General features: G+C 60.2%; 1 protein-coding gene across 2 annotated transcripts in view; it reads left to right on the top strand.

Moving 5' to 3' along the window:
• Nucleotides 1-490: 490 nt before the first annotated feature.
• SLC6A9 (solute carrier family 6 member 9) overlaps nt 491-23,528 on the top strand; it is a 54,405-nt gene continuing 31,367 nt past the window's right edge. The window contains exons 1-5 of one of the 2 annotated variants that reach the window (XM_051999901.1): nt 491-731; nt 4,188-4,341; nt 20,527-20,683; nt 21,029-21,160; nt 21,270-21,540. In XM_051999901.1, coding sequence (XP_051855861.1) covers nt 4,315-4,341; nt 20,527-20,683; nt 21,029-21,160; nt 21,270-21,540 — 587 coding nt within the window. In that variant the 5' untranslated portion in view covers nt 491-731; nt 4,188-4,314. Of the gene's footprint in view, nt 732-2,457; nt 2,572-4,187; nt 4,342-20,526; nt 20,684-21,028; nt 21,161-21,269; nt 21,541-23,528 lie in introns of those variants that run through there. The other variant, XM_051999902.1, reaches the window with a different exon arrangement.

The raw sequence follows: 23,528 nt of genomic DNA on the forward strand, positions 1-23,528 counted from the left end.
CCCCTTCCCTTCAGCTTCCAGACTATAGCCCACCTTCGAGGGGAACAGTGGGAAACCTTGCCCCTCGGGCCTGGCCAAAGAAACCCCAGTTGCTTTGCGGAGGAGGGGAAGGAGAAAACGGAGCGGCTCAACAGGGCTGCCCCCTTCCCGCCAGCTAGGCCCAATGGGAGCTAGCTGCTGGCTTCTCCACACTCCGGGTCCCGGGCCTCTGGGAGTGGAACACAGGCAGCGCCCCAGCCCTGACTGCTAAATCGGAGGGGGTAAAGCCTGGGACTCCATGGCCAACTCCCAGAGGCACTTGGGGAAGGATCAATCGTCTGGACGCCCAAGCCCCGAAGGGCGGCGGTGGAGGCTGGTAACCTTATTCCTTGGGAGGAGGAGCCTGGGGGAGACAGACGGACGGGCGGCGGGGGCAGGAGGGGGGGGAAAGGGATGGGTTAGGGGGGCGGGCCGGGGAGCTGCGCGGGGGAGGGGCTTGGCTGGGGCCCCGGAGCCGTCTCGGTTCTCCAAACTTGCACCAAACTCCGGGCCCCCGCCTCCCTCCCTCCCCCCAACACACAAAACACAACAAGCTCGGGAGAAGCCTCGGAGCAGAGCAGTCGGGGAGACGAACACGGCAGCCTCCGCTCGGGCCAGGCTGATGCAACTTTCCCTTTAAGAAATCCACCTGGACAGCCGCGGCCGGCGGGTCTCGGGGCTCGAGCGAGGAGGGACAAGGACGAAGGACCATGGTAAAGGGAGATGAAGTGTTCGAGGGAAGCTGCGGTGTGTGTGTGTGTGTGTGTGTGTGTGTGTGTGTGTGTGTGTGTACGAGCGCGCGCGCGCGCGCGCGTTGGCCGTCCCGGCGTCTGGGGCTCTGCCTGTCCGTGCCCGAGACTGGCATCTGTGCCTGTCTTTCTGGGTTGTGTCTTCCTGGGTTGTGTGTGTGTGTGTGTGTATCTCCGCCTGCACCGGCCGTATGAGCTGCCGCTGCCGCGGGGTCCTGAGGCGTGCGTACCGGGTTCTCTCGGTGGCGTGGGAATGAGGGTATCGGTGCTCCCTGCCCACGCCGCCCCCCGCCCGGGCTGCGTGTGCGCGGGTGTGTGCGTCCCCGCCTGCAACCCGGCGTGTGTGTGGAGGATGTTGGGTGCCCAGAATGTGGGTCTCAGTGGGAAGCTGTGCGCCTCCCAGCCCGTTGTGGCTCTGTGTGCGAGTGTATGCGAATGTCCGCGTGTGTGCGCGTGCGTGCGTGCCTGTGTGTCGCTGTGTGTGTCTGTGTGTGTCTGTGTGTCCCCACGCAGTGCCCGTCACCAAGGTAGCCGGGGGAGGGAGCAGCTTGCTCTTGCCATTTTCCGCGCCGGCGCCGGCTACCGTTTACTCTTGGGCATCTCTGGAGTCGGAAGGGGCAGGCTGGAGGCTGGCAGCGGGTGGGGGGACTCTCGCCCTCTCCGAAAATGTGTGTGAGTGTGTGAGTGTTTGCGTGTGTGTCCGCGCGAGCTCTATCGGGGTCACTTCGCCTCGCCACGGGTCGGGCGCCCTGCGTCGCCCTCGCCCAGTGCAGCCCGGCCTCGGGACTAGGACCCGCTCTGGCATCCAGCTGCCCGGATCTCTCTGCCAACCTCCTCTTGCCCGGGGGACTGTGGACTCCCCCTGGCCCCCGCCGCAGCCACTAGCTCGATATTCTTCAAGAGGCATTTCTTTGGGATGGACGGGCGGAGGGACATTTGAAGGGCGGGATCAGTCAGTCAGGGTCAGGCCCAGGGCCGGGGCCAGGTCAGGGTCGGGGCTGGGGTCAGGGCCAGGGCCAGAGTCTGGGTGTCAGGGCTGGAGCTTCTCGGAGCTGCCACAGGTGAGGGCGGGGAGCCTCCCGAGCCCCGCCCCTCCCTCCCAATCTCCCCGCCCTTCCCTCCCTCCTGGTCTCCCCCTCGGGCTGGGGCGGGGCGGAGCGGACCTAGGGTGGGCGGAGCAGCGGCGGCCCGGTACTTTTCCACGGCATGTGCCGGAGGCGGGGCCGGCCGCCGCTCCCACTCCAGCTGAGGAGGCCCACACGTGGCGGCTGATGTAACCCCGGCTCCCCCGCGCCGCATTTAAAGGGCCAGCGCCCCGCCCCCCAGAACGGAGGCGCTGGGAGCCCCCTTCCGAGCGGCCCTGCGGCCCCCCTCCCCGATGCCCCTACTTCCCCCCCTTTCCGGAGCCAGCCTGCACTGTCCAAGAAGGCCGCGCCCCTCTGCTTGTCAACCCTTAAAGGCGCCGCAACCCCTTTCCCTGACCTCCTGGGCCGGGGAGCTTGCTCGTCTCCACCCCCAGCCCCCCGTTCCCAAAGCCCAGCCCAGGCTGGCCCCCCGGAGAAGGCCTAAAGCCGATGAGAGGCTGGGGGATGAGACGGGGACGGGGGTGGGGGGTGGGGAGCGAAGGCGCGGGACCAGGGAGGACAGACAAAGGGGGGCTGCGGGGTCTGCACGGCTGCGGCAGAAGCAGCGGCAGCAGAGGCGGCCGGGCAGGGGCGGCGATGGTGAGCAGGCCAGGGGGCGCCGGCACGCCCACTCTGGCCGCCTTCCCCCCCCACAGAGCAGCCACCCAGCAGACCTCCAGGTAGGGAAACTGAGGGAGGCGACCTAGAGGCCTTGAGGAAGCAGGCTGTCCCTGGGGGTCGGGCTGGGAAGACCCTGGCCTCCTGTGCCATCTCGGCCCAGAAGAGATGGGAGCTGGGAAGCTCAGAGGTCGGGAGGCAGGAGGAACGCCCGGGCAAGGGCCTCTTCTTCCCTTCCCATGCCAAATGCCTGGGGTGGAGGTGGCAGCGTCGGGACTGAGCTAACGGCCAGAGGAAGGACAAGATGCATTTGCATTTAGGAAAATCAGGTTCTCCTCTTTCCCGCATGGTCTGGAGGGCCTGAGAGGAAGCTGCCCGTTGCCCTGGGCAAGGGTGACTGCAAGTACCCAGAGACCCTGTACCGAGCCCCGGGGAATCCAGGAGGGATCTCCCCTGGTGGAAGGCCCAAGCCCTCCAGCCCGAAGAAACGGGAGTATTTTCTTCCCCCAAGAGCAGGGCCTCCTGGAATCTGGGACGGGCCCAACCTACATAGGCACTTGCTTGCAGCTGGTTCCCTACAGCCCCTGGGGTGACTTTATCACACCCCAGGCTTAAAGGCTCGGGGCGGCCACACCAGGGCAGTAAAGGGCTGGAGGCTGCGACGGGATCAGGAAAGCCTAAGCAGACACACACTCATTTACAATTTACAGAGAAGTCAATTGACCTCTGGTTCCTGTTTAGAAACAAACCAAAAAAATATATATGAGGATCAGACTTCTCGCCCTCTTAAGGTCTCTTCCAACTCTAAATCCATGGGTCTGGGACCTTCAGTCCTCCCTCTCTGGTGTCCTCGGCCTTCCTTGTGTCCTCCGCCATCACTCTTCAGGCTCACCTCTCCCGTTTCCCAGGCTTAGCCCAAGGCAGGGCAGCGTCCCCGGGGGTCTTGGACACCGAAGGGAAAGACGCTGCTGCCACCCCCTCTCAGCCATAGTTCCAATGACCTTCCCCTTTGGCAGGTGGGACATGGAGGGCCCTGGAAGTGCCGGGCAGAGGAGGGCCCAGATCAGACCAGAGCCCACAGCTAGGCAACCCTGGGCAGAGGGAGAGCGGAGGAAGGGAAGGGGCTGCTGGTCTGAGCTACATCTCCCCTAAGGGGAAGAATTAACAGCGATCCAGGCCACCAATAAAGGATTTGGCCATAAGCCCAGGTCTGGTTTTTGTGGGCTGGTATATGTGTGTGTGTGTGTGTGTGTGTGTGTGTGTGTGTGTGTGTGCGTGTGTGTGTGCGTGTGCGTGTTGTGCTAAAAAAAATCTCTCAGAGAACTGGGCATCTGGAGAGTCAAAAATATCCCATTATCCACTGAGAGGAAAGGGCCCATGGGTCTGAGAGATGGCCCCTGAGCTCCCTGCACCTCTGATGGCCCTGGTTCCTGGGATCAGGAGGGGAAGAGATGCCCTGCCAGGGGGTGGGGTGGGGCACGAAGGAGCAAGGTGTGCTTCCAGGCTGGGGGAGATGGGAACTGCTAGCCCGAGTGGGCGTAATGTCCTGCTCCTCTGTTCCACCCCAAAGCCCAACTGACAAGGCTTTCCAGGCCCCAGGCCCCAAGCCCATCCTGCTCCCTCCCTTGAGGCAGCCCAGGCACTCACTGCCCTCTGCCCTTTTGTGCTTTGCCTTCAGCTCTTGAAGCCAGTGGCCTAAACAGAGCTGGACCCCAAGACTGAATAGAGCTGGACCCCAAGACCAGGAGTGCTGCCCGGGACTCCAGAGGCCCACACCCACGGCAGCCTGACTCTCTGGGGCCGCCATGGCCAAGAATGTCAAAGGGATGCAGGTGAGTACGTGGCTGCCGACCAAGGAGCGAGCTGGCAGCTCCGCCTTCCCTCCTCCTGGGTGTTTCTGGTCTGGAATGCCACGAGCACCCAGCAGAGGAGTCAGGCCCTTCCCGAGCGGGTCTCGAGGCCCGGCTGGGCCAGCAGGGAAGGGCTCCAGCAGTGAGTGGATGCCTGGCTTTTGGTCTCTCTCCCAGTCTCCTCTGACAGAAAGTTAGCCCGGGGCAGCAGAACGGGTCCCTCTGCGAGCCTCCTTTGGGCCTGTCTGAGGGGTCACTGCCCGAGCCCTGAAGTGGACCTGGACTGTCAGGGTCCCGGGAGGAAGAGTGTTCTCAGGGCCGGATGGGAAGGGGCAGCACCCAGGGAGGGAAGGAGCGGACAGCAGATGGGACCAGTCCTGTGGGTGCGCCCTCCCTTCCCCCCCCACCCAGAGCACATCCCATGAGGCTGTGGGGCTGTTTCTCTCCGGCCATTCTGGGCATCAGACCCAGGTAGAGTATGGAGGCCTCTGCAAACACTCTCCCTCCCCTTCTCCTCAGTATTTGTTTCTTCTGTTGCTTTCCCAGCCGGTTAAAGATTGATCTTGGGTGGGAAGGATACAGTTTAACTCAGGGCAGATCTGAGGCTGCCCCCAAAATCAAGAGTGGCCGCTTGGTGAGAGCCCGGCCCATCCCGACCATGCCACGTGAGGGCGTCTGAGACCGGGGGGGAAGCTCCGCTGCCTGCCCGTGGGGGTCTGGGCGCTGACCGGGGAGGGGGGGAGCTCCAGAGCGGCCCCCAGAATGTGATCCGGGGAAGTGGGGCAGAGGCTGGGCCCCTGTGCCAGGCCCCTGCAGCAGGCCCAGGCCCTGGGCTCCCTCCTGGCTCTTTTCAGTCTGCGGCTGCTCGGAATCCCGTTCCCAAAGCGCCTCTCTGTGCCCAAGTTAGCAGCGAGGGCCTGGCTTCTGCCCTCTGCCCTCCCACAGCTGGGCTCCCTGTAGAGCCTGAATCCCAGGGACGGGAGGTCCCGCTGGGTGCCTCTGAGATTCTAATCCTGTCTTGGACTGCGTCCCTCTGAGGATCCTGGGCAAACCTCTGTTCTCAGGCTTCCCATTTTGGACCTGAGGAGCTGTCCTTCCTCTCGAGTTTGTGCAGTCTCAGCGCAGAACTTGGCAGCCAGCCTCGGAGCCCAAGCCAGCGGCCCCTTCTGCCCCAGGTCTCTGCCTTCTCTGGCAGGGAGAGCCCCCCGCCCCCGGTCTCCCAGCTTCCCCCTGCTGCACTCCATAGCACTAGCCAGTGGGTCTGGGGGCTGTCTCACAGCCACTCCCCAAGGGAGACCGTCTCCCCTCAGCAGCTGGAGCCACGCCAAATGACTGGGGGGAGAGGGAGCTCCCCTGCAGGCTGCCTCTCCAGCAGCTGATTCTCCTCCATGTGGGAAGAGGAGAGCAACAGTCGGTCCCTCAGCCCGGGCTGAGGCAGCCAGATCTGCCGGGCTCTTTCCTGCATGGTCCCCGGGAGGGGACCTCGGACGCGGATCTGGGACCCTTGGCTCCCCGACTTGTGGGCTGAGAAGTCCTTCCTGTGCCGTGATGGCAGGGAGACGCTGACGGCCGCAGGAGGGATGGGGGGGGGAGGCGGTCCCTGGCAGCCCAGGCGCGGACGCCTCCCAAGTGTCCAGGGGTCCGGGACTCTCCCGCGGAGGCAGGGGGATGGTGAGAATGGCAGCTCTGGAGCATGTGCCTGGGCCTGGATCCCACGTGCCCCCCTCCCCATCCCTCCCAGCCCAGATGGGCTCTGCCAGGCTGGCTCGGCTGCCTCGCTCACGCCTCAGTGGCTCCCAGGACATGGGCTCCCGAGAGGCCAGCTGGCCATGGAGCCTCCAGGCAAGGGGAGCAGCTGGACGAGTTGGGGGCAGATGCAGTGGGTTAGGCTGAGTCAGAACGGAGGGGGCTGCTGAGAGCCCAGTGACACTCTTTCCCAGGGAGCCCTGGGGCTGCGAGCCTCCAGGGGCAGGGAGAAGGGGGCTCAAGGAGAGACGTGTTCTCTGGGCCCAGACAAGTGACCGAGGGGCCGGCCTTCTCTGCGTCCATTCCACAGTGGGGAAAGGCAGGGGGTGCTTGGAGAGCAGACTGGGGGCTGAGTCCCCACAGTGGCTTCTGGGAAGCAGGGGCTCGTGGCTGAGCAGAAAATAGGCTCTGGGGCCCTGTGTTCTGGTCCCCAAAGCATATCCCTCCCCCACCCAGCACTCACCCCCTCCTGGCTACCACCAAGCACGTCTCCCGCCCAAACCGGCAGACGTGGGGGATTTGAATTCCCTTTCCTCCCCGGGGTTAGACCATGGGGGATTTCGGAGCAGTGCTGCCCCAGCCTGGGGCCCATGTGCAGCTCAGAAGGGCCGGGCCCGGACAGCCGGGCTCCCTCCCGGCCCGGACAACCGGGCTCCCTCCCGGGCCCGGACAACCGGACTCCCAGGCCCGGACAGCCGGGCTCCCTCCCGGCCCAGACAGCCAGGCTCCCTCCTGGGCCCGGACAGCCGGACACCCAGGCCCGGACAGCCGGGCTCCCTCCCAGGCCCGGACAACTGGGCTCCCTCCCGGCCCAGACAGCCAGGCTCCCTCCTGGGCCCGGACAGCCAGACACCCAGGCCCGGACAGCCGGGCTCCCTCCTGGGCCCGGACAGCCGGACACCCAGGCCCGGACAGCCGGGCTCCCTCCCGGCCCAGACAGCCAGGCTCCCTCCTGGGCCCGGACAGCCGGACACCCAGGCCCGGACAGCCAGACACCCGGGCCCGGACAGCCGGGCTCCCTCCCGGGCCCGGACAACCGGGCTCCCTCCCGGCCCAGACAGCCAGGCTCCCTCCTGGGCCCGGACAGCCGGACACCCAGGCCCGGACAGCCGGGCTCCCTCCCGGCCCAGACAGCCAGGCTCCCTCCTGGGCCCGGACAGCCGGACACCCAGGCCCGGACAGCCGGGCTCCCTCCCAGGCCCGGACAACTGGGCTCCCTCCCGGCCCAGACAGCCAGGCTCCCTCCTGGGCCCGGACAGCCAGACACCCAGGCCCGGACAGCCGGGCTCCCTCCTGGGCCCGGACAGCCGGACACCCAGGCCCGGACAGCCGGGCTCCCTCCCGGCCCAGACAGCCAGGCTCCCTCCTGGGCCCGGACAGCCGGACACCCAGGCCCGGACAGCCGGACACCCGGGCCCGGACAGCCGGGCTCCCTCCCGGGCCCGGACAACCGGGCTCCCTCCCGGCCCAGACAGCCAGGCTCCCTCCTGGGCCGGACAGCCGGACACCCAGGCCCGGACAGCCGGCTCCCTCCCGGCCCAGACAGCCAGGCTCCCTCCTGGGCCCGGACAGCCGGACACCCAGACCTGGACAGCCAGGCTCCCTCCCGGGCCCAGGCACCTAATTGCTGGTTTTCTCCCTCTCCCTCCCTCCCCCCCCCCCAGAGGTCCTCTGGGGCCCTGGAGAGCCACTGGCTCTGGCTGCCCTCTGGAGGGACCCAGGGAGGTGTGAGAGCCCGGCCCGTGGGGAGGGGCAGGTGGGCCAGGCCGAGGGACTTAAATAGCCCCAGAAATGTGGCCACGGGCCGTTCCAGCTGGCCCCCAGCCCAGCAGGCGGTGAGCCTGGGTGAGAGGTAGGACTAGTGCCCCAGTGAATGAGGGGCAGAGAGGAAGAAGCCCAGGGTCCCCGAGACGGCCATCCGTCCCACAGATCCCTTTGCGGTCCTCTCCCCTCCCCCTGCCAGGCCCTCCCTGGGCTGCTGGGCAGCCGGCTTTTCTCCGAGGGCAGCCCCCGAGTTCCTGTCCCCCCAGGCCAGGCCGGGCCGGGCCCCCAGGGCCTCGGGCTCCAGCTCCCCTGGCATGGTGGCAGTCCTGATACGGTGGGGCCAGGGGTCACAATGGAAGGGAAGTGGGAGAGTCTGCTTAGGAAAGTGGGCCTGGGAGCAGCTGGATTCCACTAATGAGGCCTCATTAAGGCCAGTGCCCAGCTGGGCCGCTGCCGCCTCCTGTCCCCGGGCTAGGGCTGTGTGTTCTGGGCACCTCGCCCAGGCCAGGGCAGCCAGAACCCAGCGCCTACCCTGGACCTCATGGGTGACTGGCCCTTCCTGAAGTCAGTGAGCACGCCAGGGGCCGGAAGCAAGAACGAGCCTGACCCAGGAGAGGGCTGGGGAATCAATGAACACCCCCCCCCCCCGCCCGCCTCAGGGACTGGGCACTCTGGCCCCGGGAGGCACCTGGGGCGGGGGACACGCTCCTGAATTAGAGTCACATCCTCAAGACTCTGGGGCCCAGCTTTCCAATCTGAATTTCCGAGGAAAAGGCTTTCCGACCTTTGGGAGGACGAACGTCTTCCTTCCTGCCCGGCTGATAAAGCGTGCCGGTCGTTGTCCCCCAGACTTGCACTGGGACCAGAGGGAGCCGGAAGTTCTGCTTCTGGCTGACCAGCCTTCTGTCCGGGACTGAAAAGTGGCTGTGTCTCACCAGGGGGCAGGGAGCGAGGTGCCCATCAGTGCCCACAGGTCGGTGCGGACATTCTGGGCCCTCCCTGAGAGCAGAAAGAGCCCCGGACTCGACACCGGACGGCCAGCCCCACAGCGCTTGGCTCCCCCCTTCATGGCTGTGGGGCCTTGGGGATGCTGCTCATGGAGCCTCAGTTTCCACATCTATAAATAAGAAGTCATATGAGATGGCCTTGAAGGGCCCTCTCAGCTCTGGGTCAGCATGGGGTTGAGGGGTGGGGGGCTGGTACCAGCCCCTGATCCTTGGGGACCAGGGCCTTTCCTCCTAGTCCCCCCTGCGGGACTGGAGGGGCCCCTCGGCCTGGCCCCAGTCCCTCCCAGGACCTTTCCTTCTGGTCCCTCAGTTTCCTCCTGGTCCCCCCTGAGGGACTAGAGGGGCCCCTCGGCCTGGCCCCAGTCCCTCCCAGGGCCTTTCCTCCTGGTCCCCCCGAAGGACTGGAAGGGCCCCTCAGCCTGGCCCCAGTCCCTCCCACGGCCTTTCCTCCTGGTCCCCCCTGTGGGACTGGAGGGACCCCTCGGCCTGGCCCCAGTCCCTCCCACGGCCTTTCCTCCTGGTCCCCCCTGTGGGACTGGAGGGACCCCTCGGCCTGGCCCCAGTCCCTCCCAGGGCCTTTCCTCCTGGTCCCCCCGAAGGACTGGAGGGACCCCTCGGCCTGGCCCCAGTCCCTCCCAGGACCTTTCCTTCTGGTCCCTCAGTTTCCTCCTGGTCCCCCCTGAGGGACTAGAGGGGCCCCTCGGCCTGGCTCCAGTCCCTCCCAGGGCCTTTCCTCCTGGTCCCCCCGAAGGACTGGAGGGGCCCCTCAGCCTGGCCCCAGTCCCTCCCACGGCCTTTCCTCCTGGTCCCCCCTGTGGGACTGGAGGGACCCCTCAGCCTGGCCCCAGTCCCTCCCACGGCCTTTCCTCCTGGTCCCCCCTGTGGGACTGGAGGGACCCCTCGGCCTGGCCCCAGTCCCTCCCAGGGCCTTTCCTCCTGGTCCCCCCGAAGGACTGGAGGGACCCCTCGGCCTGGCCCCAGTCCCTCCCAGGGCCTTTCCTCCTGGTCCCCCCGAAGGACTGGAGGGACCCCTCGGCCTGGCCCCAGTCCCTCCCAGGGCCTTTCCTCCTGGTCCCCCCGAAGGACTGGAGGGACCCCTCGGCCTGGCCCCAGTCCCTCCCAGGGCCTTTCCTCCTGGTCCCCTGAAGGACTGGAGGGGCCCCTCGCCTGGCCCCAGTCCCTCCCAGGGTCTTGCTGCCCCCTGTTGGGCTGGGGTCTTGGGAGGGTGGTGGAGCCTCTGCGGGAGTGTGCACTTGTATGTTTTTTGTTCCAAGAACTCGCTGGGAAACGAGGAGAAGTATACCAGAGGCTGCTCTGAGTCGTCCGGGCTGCATGGGGACTGGAGGGGGGGCTGGGGGGGATGCTGGAGAAGGCAGAGCTCGGGAGGAGATGAGGTGAAAGTAATTCTGACGTTGGCCAAGCGCGGCAGAGGGAGTACCAGGGAGGCGGGAGGGCTGAGCTGGCAGAGGTGTGAATGAGTCTCGGACTGCGCCGCCCGAGCTCCCCACTGCTCGTCCCAGGATGGCGGAGGCCCGTGTCGGTCAGGGGGCTCCCTTCTCCCCGGAACAGGTCAGCCACCGTCCCCCTTCCTGGTCCCAGCTGGCCAGGCGTCCCGCGGGCTTGGGGGGGCCGGGGGTGAGGGGATGAATGACTCGGAGGGGGCAGGCACGGGGAGAGTGCCGCCGATAGAACTGACCCAGAAAGTCGCAACTCGGCTAAGAGTGAGAGAAGAGGTGGTTTGTGTGTGTGTGAGTGCATGTGGGGGGTGAATAGGGGAGGGGGGGCTGCGAGGGCTCCCCCTGCCCAGGGACCTGCTGAGAATCTGCTCTGTGTATCAAAGGGGCATTGTCCTGGCTCCCGGGGAGACGGGCCGGAGGTGCCCAGGAATTGGACTAATCAATACAGCCTCATTGTCTGGGCCACGGCAGTTACTCCTGTGGGGAGGGGGTGAGGGCACCAATGTGGTGCCCACAAATTCAGTGGCGGTGGGGAGTGGGGGTGGCGAGAGTCTCCGGGGGATATTTGGGGAGACGGGAGATGACCTCCCACTAACGTAGTTCCTCCGGGAGAGAAGTGCTCCAGGAGGAGTCGCCCGGTGCTGGTTTCTGGGGTCCGGGCAGGGGCTCTAATGCCCAGCGAGATGTGGCTAGTGAGAGTGAGGGGATTCCACAAACTTCCTCTCCTCTGCGTGTGGGGCGGGGGCCAATAATGGGAGAGTCGGGGTCACTTTCAGGAAACAGTCAGGAGTGGTGGAGGGAGGAGATTCGGGGGGGCCGTGTCTTTGGGAGAGGACGCAGGAATTAGAGCGCCCCGGAAAGGTTCTGGTCCCTACCTCAAGCCCTAGGAAGTGGCCCCAGGTGTCCCTGAGCGGGCACAGCTGGCTTCCCCCCGCAGGAAGGTATCCCAGACATCCTGAGCGCCTTCCCCGTCAAGGGCTGAATTAGGAGTGGGATGTGGTACCTTCTCAGGCTTCTCCGGCTGGGTTCCCACAGTGCCCAGGGCCTGGCCTGTCATGGCACTGGCTGGCACTCCTGGAGGGGGAAGGGAGGGCAGCCTTTTGTTTGCTCTATTGGGTCTTTGGGGCCTCTGTCCTTGTCAACAGAGCTCTGAGAGGAAATGGAGAAGGAGCCGATTTAGGGACCCAAGTTGCCCGTGAGCTGGCACAGGGTGCAAGGGGCTGCCCCGGGCCCCACCAGTCCCACCGCCAGCTCCACGAGCAGGGCAGTGGGATCCCGCTAACTTCGCTGGGGGTCTCAGCCAGGACTTTGCGGGATGAGGGTCTGCGCTTCCCCTGCCCCCACCATGATGGCCCAGCTTGTGGAGGGGGGAACATGACAGAGGAGGGATGACTATGACCATCTGTGGAGGCGGGAGTCAGGACCCCAGGAAAACAAGTGGTAGGAGGCAGGACCCCTCGAGATGGCGGATGGGAAAGAGTTCCGTGTCTGGGGTCCCCCTTCCCGGGCAGAGAAAATTGCCAGCATCCCGGATGGAGCTGTGGGGAAGGAAGCGATGTGGGGTCCTGCCCTCTCTCTGTTGTAAAGTTTGTCTTGGATGTGACTCCATCTCATGAGCTGGAGAGTCATCAAGAAGTGCACGTCCGGCCGGGCAGGGGAGCTCCAAGAACCCTTCCTTGCCATTCAAGGGAGGGAGGAGGGAGCCCTTCCCCCGGGCCAAAGGGCAGAGATTGATGGGGTCTGCCCAGTTTGCCCAGCGCCTGCCTCAAAGCAGCCCTGACTCGGAGCAGGCAAGTCAGTCTCCCTCCCTAGAGGAGGAAACTGAGGCTTAAAAAGCTTTTCCCACCGCTGGGCCCCCTGGAGCCAGGACTCACTGCCCAGGGCTCACCCCACTGGGGCTCCCAAAGTGGCAGAGCATCCTCTGTTCAGGTCAGAAACTGGTCAATGAATGGAAAACACACAGAATCAGAGTCTCAGAGTTATTAGGGACTCCCCAAGATCTTGGGGTGTGCGGGAGCCAGCTCAGACGGGTTCTGGGAACCGATGGGAAAGGCCCTTCTGTGGGGGCTATTCGGAGCAGCAGCGTGATTTGGGGGAAATTCAGTTAATTTCCAAGACCTACTGTGTGCATAAAAAGCACTTTTAGGTGCTAGGGATAGTGGACAAACAAGCAAGACATTTCCTGCCCATAGAGAATTTCTAATTCCCCCAAGACACACACACACACACACACACAGACAGACAGACAATTATACAGTGGAATATTCTACACAGGGGTGCTCAAACTACACCCGGGCCAGATGCGGCAGCTGAGGACGATTATTCCCTCACCCAGGGCTATGGAGTTTCTTTATTTAAAGGCCCACAAAACAAAGCTTTTGTTTTTACTATAGTCCGGCCCTCCAACAGTCTGAGGGACAGGGAACTGGCCCCCTATTTAAAAAGTTTGAGGACCCCAATCTAACCCTTTGGTTTGGGGGTAGGGAGAGAACAGACTGCAAATTCTTAGGAAACCATCTTGGTGATTTTGCCCTGGAAACTGAGCAACCTCATTCCCAGGAAGGGTTCAGGGAGGGCGAGGAGGAGAATGGGGAAATGCTCTGGGCCTCAGTTTCCCCTTCTGTAACTTGGGGGCCCTTCCTCCTCATGCTGGTGCTGTTCTGAATCCCAGGGACCGGGCCACGGGGCCAGCTCAGAATTCGCTCAGCCATCGAGCAGTTCTGGGCAAAGGCCCCGTCCCAGGTAGGAGCCCGAGGGCTCTGAGTCGGCCTGGGGCATTTAGCAACTCCTACAGGGCAGGATTTTTATGGAGGTATCTCAGGGCCCAGCCTTGGGCTTATGCTGACAGATTGATTGGCCAGCTGATTAATTAAACGTCCTGGCAGGGACATTAAAAGGAGGCAGGGGCGTCCTTTGTCTCCAGAATCTCTCCTGGGTTGGTTGGGTGAGGGCCGAGGAAATATTGGTGAATAAAGAGGCCCGCCACATTTTTCTAGCTGCAAGTTTTAGGAACCTGCCGAGAGAGGGCCGAGCCAAACAATTTCCAGAGACAGGCAGCTAGGAGCCCACAGAGAGGCAGCTGTTAAAATGAAGGGGATGTCCTGAGGAGAAAAGGGGGCGTGTGGAGACCTTTGGGAGGGAGGGAGGCAGGGAAGAAGAGTACACGGGACAGTGTGGGCGGCCAGCCTTGGCCGTGTTGTCCAGCAGGAGCCCTTCTCCGGCTCCTCTGGGCCCAGACCTCAACAAGGGCCTCGGCCTCCAATCCCACCCCCAAAGAGGCCCCTCCAGTGTTTTCTCCAACCTTATGGCAAGGGACACACTGAGGCAGTAAGGAAAGGCTCCAAAGGAAACAAGTATAGTCTGGGGGGACAGTGTTAGAGGCTCTTTGGGGGCCCCAGAGGAGGCTGTACAGGGGAGGAGGATGACGATAAAGACGCCCCTGACCGAGGGAGAACTTGGGCCTTCTCTCCCCATTTACCGGAGAGGGAGAACTTGGGCCTTCTCTCCCCATTAGCCGGAGAGGGAAAACTTGGGCCTTCTCTCCCCATTTACCGGAGAGGGAGAACTTGGGCCTTCTCTCCCCATTAGCCGGAGAGGGAGAACTTGGGCCTTCTCTCCCCATTAGCCGGAGAGGGAGAACTTGGGCCTTCTCTCCCCATTTGCCGGAGAGGGAGAACTTGGGCCTTCTCTCCCCATTTACCAGAGAGGGAGAACTTGGGCCTTCTCTCCCCATTTACCGGAGAGGGAGAACTTGGGCCTTCTCTCCCCATTTACCGGAGAGGGAGAACTTGGGCCTTCTCTCCGCATTTGCCGGAGAGGGAGAATTTGGGCCTTCTCTCCCCATTAGCCGGAGAGGGAGAACTTGGGCCTTCTCTCCCCATTTACCGGAGAGGGAGAACTTGGGCCTTCTCTCCCCATTTGCCGGAGAGGGAGAACTTGGGCCTTCTCTCCCCATTTGCCGGAGAGGGAGAACTTGGGCCTTCTCTCCCCATTAGCCGGAGAGGGAGAACTTGGGCCTTCTCTCCCCATTTACCGGAGAGGGAGAACTTGGGCCTTCTCTCCCCATTTGCCGGAGAGGGAGAACTTGGGCCTTCTCTCCCCATTTGCCGGAGAGGGAGAACTTGGGCCTTCTCTCCCCATTAGCCGAGAGGGAGAACTTGGGCTTCTCTCCCCATTAGCCGGAGAGGGAGAACTTGGGCCTTCTCTCCCCATTTGCCGGAGAGGGAGAACTTGGGCCTTCTCTCCCCATTAGCCGGAGAGGGAGAACTTGGGCCTTCTCTCCCCATTTGCCGGAGAGGGAGAACTTGGGCCTTCTCTCCCCATTTGCCGGAGAGGGAGAACTTGGGCCTTCTCTCCCCATTAGCCGGAGAGGGAGAACTTGGGCCTTCTCTCCCCATTAGCCGGAGAGGGAGAACTTGGGCCTTCTCTCCCCATTAGCCGGAGAGGGAGAACTTGGGCCTTCTCTCCCCATTTGCCGGAGAGGGAGAACTTGGGCCTTCTCTCCCCATTTGCCGGAGAGGGAGAACTTGGGCCTTCTCTCCCCATTTGCTGGAGAGGAAGCCGAGGCTGCAGGTGGCACTTCCCTCAGCATTCCCTTGATTGACATCTTGGTCACCGGGGAGTAGCCCAGGGCCCTGGCCAGGACACCACAGGGAGGTGGGCATGGAAACCCATGATCTGGTAGCACTTTGAGGTTGGCACATGGCTAGTTCTGTGGGAGGCTGGAAGTTTTTCCAGGGTCCAAAACTTCCTGGCAATGAGTGCTGTCCAAACGGCTGCCTTGGGGAAAGGGGGGGTGGGGGGTCCTGAGTTGCCCACAGGCGGAAGTGCTGGAACAGAGGCTGGGTGGCTGCTTGTCAGGGAGGCCCTGGGAGGGTGACCCCTCCCCCCACATCCCTTCTCTGGGGTTCCAGGACCCTCTCTTATTAGAGGTCACCTCCTGCCAGATCCGTGCCCCCCCAAATACCTATTCCCAGGACCCTCCTCGTGCCCTCACCCGCCTGACTGGACAGGTTAGCACACGGCTCGTTGGTGTGTGTGCTGCTTGTTAAACTGAGCGGCGGGCTCGTGGGTGCTCAGCCAGGCAGCTCTGATGTGATTACCCACTGCTGGCACACGAGCCGTGGTCCGGTGCCACCCTGCCCCCCTTTGCTGCCCTCTCTCCCGGCCAGCCTTGTAGTAGGACCCTGTGGCTAAGGAGGAGGAGGTGCCTCCTCTCGGCGCTGGGGAGCAGAAGGGAATCAATTCACTGGAATTTATTTTTAAAAAAACCTGCCCTGCACTTGGGGAACTTCTGTTCTATCTAGGGGAACAAACTAGATGGAAGATAATTTGTGGGGAGCTAGGAGAGGAACTCAAGGAGGGCTTTGCTGAATCTTGAAGGAAACTGGGGATCGGAAGGGCCGGGCGGGGGGTTCTAGGGGCCCCTGGGTAAAACAGCAGAGCCGGGAGGTGGAGGGGCACTCTGCGTCTGCAAAGAGCAAGGGGAGTGACCATAGGTAATAAAAAAGAGACCAGATTGGGGCCAGATTGTGAAAGGATTGAGATGCTAGAAGTTTGTTTTATCTCAAAAGTAACAGGCAGTTTATTGAGTAGGAAAGTGACATGGTAAGACTTGTGTCTTAGGAAGCTCAAATTAGGAGTCGATTGGAGTGGGGTCTTGAGGCAGGAGACTGAGCGACTGATTATTGCCAGAGTTCAGGCGGGGAGGGCCCACTTAAGGAGGGGCGCCCCTCAAAATTCGGGCTTCCTCATCCCCACTTTTTCAGTCGAAAGCCTTGTTCCGTATCTCACTGAAAGAAGTGGGCCATTGGCCAAGACTCCCCACTTCTCACCCACCACTCAGATGACTTCCCCCACTATTTCCTCTTTCATTTCTGTCTCTCATGAAGAGACAGTACTTCTACAACATGTGTCTTTGCTTCCTTCCCTCACTCTTTTAACTCTACAATCTGGTTTTTGACCTCATCATTCAGTTCGAAACTGCGCTCCGGAGTTTCTGTTGCAGTTGTTCAGTTATTTTCAGCCGTGTCTTGACTCTTCATGACCCCACTTAAGGTTTTCTTGGCAGACACTGGTTTGCCATGTCCTTTCCCAGGTCATTTTACAGATGAGGAAACTGAGGCAAATAGGGATAAATCACTGGCCCCAGGCGTCACAACTTCTAAGTGATTTGATTTGAACTCAGATCTTCCTCCAGACTTGGTGCTCTATCTACTACCAAAGTTTCTAATGATTTCCCAATTACTAAATCTTCTCGCTCTTCCTCCATCTTGACTTCTCCAAAGCCTTTGACTGAAGAAAGCCTTCAGTTCTTTTTTTTTTTAATTTCAATAGTATTTTATTTTCCAAATACATGTAAAGATAGTTTTCAGCATTTATTCTTGTAAGGCTTTGTATTCCAAATTTTTCTTCTTCCTTTCCCTATCTCCCCAAGACAGCAAGCAATCTGATATAGCCTTTGACATTATTGATCACGCTCTTCTTCTGACTATTCTCTTCTCTAGGTTTTTATGACAGTTTTCTTCTCGTTCTTCTACTACCCATGTGCCCACTGCTCAGTGGTCAGATCTACTTCGTTAAGTCACTCTCACAAACCTCCAAGGTTCTGCTCTGAGCTTTTTTCTCTCCTTCTATCTTATTTCTCTTGGTGACCTTATCAGCTCCCATGAATTCAGTCCTATACAGATGATCCTCAAATCTGTTTATCCAGCCCTAACTTCTCTACCGACCTCCAGTCTCCAAATGCCTGATGGACGTCTCCAAACCCTTCCCTTTCCCAAATTTTTCTGTTCTTATTAAGGACACCATCATCCTCCTAAGGTTCCATCCACCCCAAGTCACCAAGGTTCAATTCCTCCTTTTCTCTATCTCCCCCACGTCCAATCAGTTGAATTAGCCGGTCGATATGACTTTTCTAGCATCTTTCATATCGTCCCCTTCTCTCCTCTGACAGTGCTATCAGCCTGGTCCGGATGATGAATTTCATAGCTGGACTATGCAGTCGCCTGCTGGTGGGTCCCCTGCCTCATGTCTTTCCCCATCCAAGTCTGTCTTCCACACAGCTTCCACACATCAAATCGATTTTCCTAAAGCACAGCCCTAACGATATCGCCTCCTTCCCTATTCAGTCAACTCAAGTAGCTATTTCCTCTGAGATTACATTTAAAATCAGTTTGGCTTTTGGAACTTACCCCTAACTTGACCCTTTCCTTCCTTTCCAGCTTCTCATTCCTTACTGTCCTCAGCCCATCACTCTGTGATCCAGTTGACATTGTCGTCCTGGCTGTTCCTACCAAAAGACTATCCCTCTCCCGCCTCCAGGCATTTCCCTCATTCCTGTTAGTCTCTCTCCCACCTGGTCTCTGCCTCCTGGCTTCCTCAGCTAAAACTGTACCTTTTGCAGGAAGCCTTTCCCAATCCTCCTCTCATTTTAGTGCCATCCTGGTCCTAGTTATCTCCAATTTACCCTCCATCTATGCTGTTGGTATTTAGTTATTTGAAAGTTGTCTCCCCCTGTAGACGATGAACATTTTGAGAGCAGGGCCTGGTTTCTGTCTTTCTTCTTATCTTCAGCACTTGTGCCCGATGCAAGTGTTTAGTATAGGCTCGATGACTGACTGATGAGATCACAAGTAAGAAAGTAAAGGAGAGAGAAGAGATCCCATGGTTCTTGGGATCGAGTTCAGATAGGAGGTGAGGATGATGACAGAGAGCATGAAGACCAGCCAGATGAAAAGAAGGAGAAATAAGAGCATCCAGGAGAAGACATAGTCAATAGTGGGAACTATCACTGGGAGGTCAAGGTTGAGGACCCGGACAAGATTATCAAATTCAGCGTTTTGGGTTTTTTTCCATTTAACAAGCATCTATTTTATTAGCCCATCACCTTTCTGTCAGAAAGCTACTAGCCACCTGCTTCATCCTTGACATTATACTTGGTTGTTGCATTGATCAAAGGATCTTTCAACACTTCCCGTTTTTACGGGGCATTCTATAATTTGTTCTCATGTTTCTATTTGCTTGATTCTGTATCCTTTCATCCAAGTCTCCCCGAATTTCTCTGGAACCATACTCTTCATCATTTCTTATAGCACAGTAATATCCCATCTCATGGGAGTATCTAGATGGCACAATAGATAGAATACTGGCCTTGGAATCAGAAAAGTTCTTTTTTTTTTCCCCATGAGTTCATATCCTGACTCAGACACTCACTAGTTGTGTGACCCTGGACAAATTACTTCACACTGTTTGCCTCAGTTTCCTCATTTGTAAAATCAGATGGAGAATTTGGCAAACCATTCTGTTTTTGCCATGTAAATCTCAAAATAGGATCACAAAATCAGACACAGCAACAAAAACTTCATCACATTCAGCCACCATAATTTGTTCAGCCATCCTTCAAATGATGGCATCTTCTCGGCTTCCAATTCTTTGCCTCCACAAAAAGCATTGCCACAAACATGTCTCGTACACTGAGGTCCGTTTTATTTCTTTGGGGTGTAGACCTGGGAGTGGTTTCTCTGGTCAGGAGAGGTGGACACTTTAGTAGTACCTTGGACATAGTTCGGGAAGGGCTGGACCGATCCAGAGCTCCAGCAGCAATGAATCGATCTGCCCATTTCCCCACGGCCCCTTCGACACTCGCCATCTTTGACATCCTTGCTGATCCGATTAGTTTGCGCTCAGGTGTACTTAATCTGTATGTCTTCATTAATGATTTTTTTCATATGGCTATTGATAAGTCTGGATTTTTTCCCCTTGAGAACTGGAAAAGGGGATTATATTTGGCAATTAAAGATTGTTGGCAGCTTTGGACAGAGCGACGTCAGTTGGTTCATGGACTCAGAAGATAGATTGCCGGGGGTTCCGGAGTAAGTGGGGTATAAAGAAATGGAGATAAACAGCCTCGGGAGATTTTCCCCCTAGGAATTTGAGAAAGGGAAGAGAGAGAGATTCATCAGTCAGTCAGCGTGCATTTATTAGGTGCTTACTACATGCAAGCACGGGTTCATAGGATCCTAGCTCTGGAGCCAGAAGCACCTCAGAGGCAATCTAGTTCAACCACCCCATTATCCAGACAAAGAAACTGAAGCCTGTGGAAGCTTGTCCAAAGCCACACAGGCAATAAGTCTCAGAGGCAGAATTTGAACCCGAGCCTTTGGCTCCAGTCTCATGGGGAAGGCCTGATTCGGGGGGACTTTTTTTAATGATGGGAAGAAATGAGATCTTTATGGGGATGAATCGGTAAATGGGGGAAACGAAGGCTGGAGAGAGAGTGTGCTAGCAGGCTAATCTCCTGCCAGAAGTCTCCCACCCTCCAAGATTCTCCATATAAAAATGGTCTCCCTCCCAGAGAGTGTCACGGTTCTCCCCCAGAGACCATCCCTCCTGCAGGTATGGCCTTCTCTTTAGAAGTTGTATGTCCCCCTCACAAACTGTCCAGAGGCCCTGCTTGATTTTGCCTCCCCAAGGGCCTCCCTCACTTCTGTGAGTCGGTCTCTGGTCGCCCCAGTTTCCCCGCCAGCCCAGCCCCTCTTCATGCTCCCTGTGGCAGCCTGCTCGTCCTGCCTTTGACATCATTGACAGGCTCTGGCCAGCCTGGGCTGGAACCTGCTCCCCAGGGACCCCTGCCCATCCCCAGCCTATGGGCCAGGCCCTGTTGTGCCAGCTGGCTCATCCCGCCTTCCACCGTAGCCACTGAGCGGCTCCACCAGCCCCCGGCCCTTACGCCCAGCTGTGCCGTCCTGCCCGGCTTGCCTTTGACCGAGTTGTCCTGCCCCTGGAGCCCAAAGCAGAGGAAGGGGCCCGCCCCCTCCTGCGTGCCCAGCTGGTCCACGTGCTCAGCCTGGCGATGTGCTGCCCGCAGGCCTGCAGGCCGGCCGATAGACTGGGGCGGGGAGGGGGCCGCGCACCCTGGACACAGGATCCTTTGTTGCCAGCCCGGCAGGGCTGCTTGGTATGACACTGAGCCGCTCACCACTCACAGCCCCTGGGAGCCGTGGGGGAACGGAGGCCCCGGGGGACCCCAAGGAGTCGGGCGGGCCTGCCTGGGGGGTCCTGGGCTGGGCTGGGCTGAGAGGCTGGCCCCGCCTCCTCTGGGAGCTGCCAGCCAGCGGGCACAGGGGCAGCAGAGTGGCTGGCAGAGGGTCGAGCCCGGCTTCCTACTGACCGCCCCTCTCCTCTTTCCACAGAATGGTGCCGTCCCCAGTGAGGTGGCCAAACGGGACAAGAACCTCAAACGGGGCAACTGGGGCAACCAGATTGAGTTTGTGCTGACCAGTGTGGGCTATGCCGTGGGGCTGGGCAACGTCTGGAGGTTCCCTTATCTCTGCTACCGCAACGGGGGAGGTACCAGTGGGCGCTGCTCCCTGGGGCCCGGGGCTTTCCGCTTCCCACCCAGAGTGCAGGCTCCTCCCCCACAGCCTGGCACAGATGCCCCTCTGCCCGGGGCACAGACCTCCCCAGCTCCTGGCACAGACACTAGGGAAGGGGGGCGGAGAGGAGCGCATCCGCCCGTGTCTGGCTCCCAGGCTTGCCCAGCCCCAGCACACCCCCGGCTGCTTGGGCCCTGCTTCCGTGGGGAAGGGAGGGGCTGCGGCCCGTGCCAGGGGGGCTGTGGGCATCGGCCTCTGCCTTGGGACTTGGGGGGCCCGGCTGCCTCCCTCCCTGAGCCAGCCTCTCCCCCCTCCCCAGGTGCTTTCATGTTCCCCTACTTCATCATGCTGGTGTTTTGTGGGATCCCGCTTTTCTTCATGGAGCTCTCCTTTGGGCAGTTTGCCAGCCAGGGCTGCCTGGGGGTCTGGAGGATAAGCCCTATGTTTAAAGGTGAGGATTGGGGCAGTGTCGGGCGCCCCCTCCCTGTCCCCGGGCTTGGCCCCCACTGCCCCTGGGCCCCCCAGCCCGCCACGCAGCCTCTCATCGGCCCGCCCCGCAGGTGTGGGCTACGGCATGATGGTCGTGTCCACCTACATCGGGATCTACTACAACGTGGTCATCTGCATCGCCTTCTACTACTTCTTCTCCTCCATGACCCCCGTGCTCCCCTGGGCCTTCTGCAACAACCCCTGGAACACGCGGGACTGCGCCGGGGTCCTCGACGCCGCCAACTTCACCAACGGCTCGGACCCAGCCCACGGGCCCCTCAACCTCTCCCATCTGCTCAACCACACCCTGACGAGGACCAGCCCCAGTGAGGAGTACTGGCGGTGAGTCTCCGTCCCGAGGGGTCTGCTGGGGATGGGGAAGGGGGGAGGGAGGGACGGGGAGGGGAGGGTGAGCTCTGGGGACGGCCGAGCGAGAAGGGGCAGGGGGTCCTGTGGGGAGCCTGGACCTGCGGCTCTGAGCTAGGGACCAACCTCTTTGAGATCCCCTTTAAAACATGGGCGATAATCCTGCTTCTGGGGAGAACTTGCCAAGTGGGCAAAGCTGGGGTCCCCCGGAGGGCGGAGGGCGAGCAGCTTTGAGTATGGCTAGGCCGGGGCCAGGCCGGTCCTTGATGCGGGTGGCAGGCAGGGCCCTCGTGGGGGCCCGACTGCAGCATGGGCACAGGGCACCGGCCTGGGGAGAACCGGGGGGGGGGGGGTCCTGAGCCATAGCCAGCTGTGCAAGGGGGAGGGGTCCCAGAGCGGTGGTCTCGGTGAATGCGGCTGAGCCATAGCCAGCTGTGCAAGGGGGAGGGGTCCCAGAGCGGCGGTCTCGGTGAATGCGGCCTGGGCGCAGACTCCCCGGTGAGGGGGAGAGGCTTTATTGGGAAAGAAGCTAAATTGGAGGCTGGGAGAGGGCAGGTGGGCTGGGCAAGGTCACCATCCTGCTCCTCCCCAGCCACTGACAGCCCTGCCAATCTGCCCTTAACTTAATCCTCTGCTGAAAAGTCTCCCGCGTGGGGGAGCGCGGACTCCGCGGCCTCCCTGGTGCTCCCCACGTTCCCAGAGGGGGCCTGGGGTTTCACGCACTCCCGTGAATGAATCGGGCATTTGAATTCTTTGTGCTCCTCTCTCTCTCTGCATCTAAGCTCCAGGTGGGCAGGAAGTCAGCTTTATATGAGCTCTCTCTCTTCCTCAGGGCCCAGCACAGGACTCGGCACACGGGTCCTTAAGAGAGATGCATGGATGGGTGGATGGGCAAACAGACAAATGAATGGATAGGTGGGTGGGTGGGTGGGTGGACAGATGGATGGACAAATGAATGGATAGATGAATGGACAGACAGGGTGGATAGATGGATGGATAGATAGATAAATAGGATGGATGAATGAATGGATAGACAGATAAATGGATGAATGGATGATGGATGAATGAATGGAGAGACAAGAATCCATGATTGGACAGAAGGATGTAAGAGTAGATGAATGAACAAACAGATGGATAGATTGACAGGCAGAGAGCTGGGTCTTCAGATCTTGCCCATGGCCTTTTGGCCTCTCTGCATAACAGTGATAGCTGCATCCATATAGCTCTTACTATCTGCCAGCACTATGCTAAGTGCTTTTTACACTTACTATCTCATTTGATCTTCATGGCAACCTTAGGAGGTAGGTGCTTTTATTATCCCCATTTTACAGATAGGGCAACTGAGGCAGAAGAAGGCTAAGTGACTTGCCCAGAGTCATACTAGTAAGTGTCTGAGGTTAGATTTGAACTCGGGCCTTCCCGATTCTGGGGCCGACATTACTCTGCCACAGACCCTAGAATTATACAAAGGTCATACATTCTCCAAATCTTCAGGCCCCACGATTCTGAGATGTGGAGAACGAGATCACAGGGCCACAGAAGCAGACACAGGTCTCCTCCTCAGGGAGGTGGTACCAGCTGGGAAATGGGACCAGCGTGGCCAGGGGCCCTGCTGAGAGACAATGAGGCCTGGAGAAGGGAAGGCTGTGGGAGGTGTCTTAGGGAGGAGGCAATCAGTCATGGAAGCTGCAGGGTAAGAAAAGAGATGAGGGCTTTGACTGGCTCGGCAGTGGCAAAAATGGAGAGGAAGGACCAGAAGGGAGAGACTTTTCCAGGGAACAGTGGCGCGAACCCTAGAAAGAAAGCCCAGTCAGTGCCCCTTGAAACGTGGTGGAGCTCCGGGACAGCCGGAAGGGGAGAGAGAAGGGTGTGGCGCCCTTCTTAGCGCCCACATCCAGGTGTGTCCCCAGCTCAGCGCCCGGGGAGTCCCCCGAAAGCTCCTTGAGTGGCAGCAGGAGAAGCCT

This window comes from Antechinus flavipes, chromosome 4 (assembly GCF_016432865.1).
Source record: "Antechinus flavipes isolate AdamAnt ecotype Samford, QLD, Australia chromosome 4, AdamAnt_v2, whole genome shotgun sequence".
Taxonomy (NCBI): domain Eukaryota; kingdom Metazoa; phylum Chordata; class Mammalia; order Dasyuromorphia; family Dasyuridae; genus Antechinus; species Antechinus flavipes.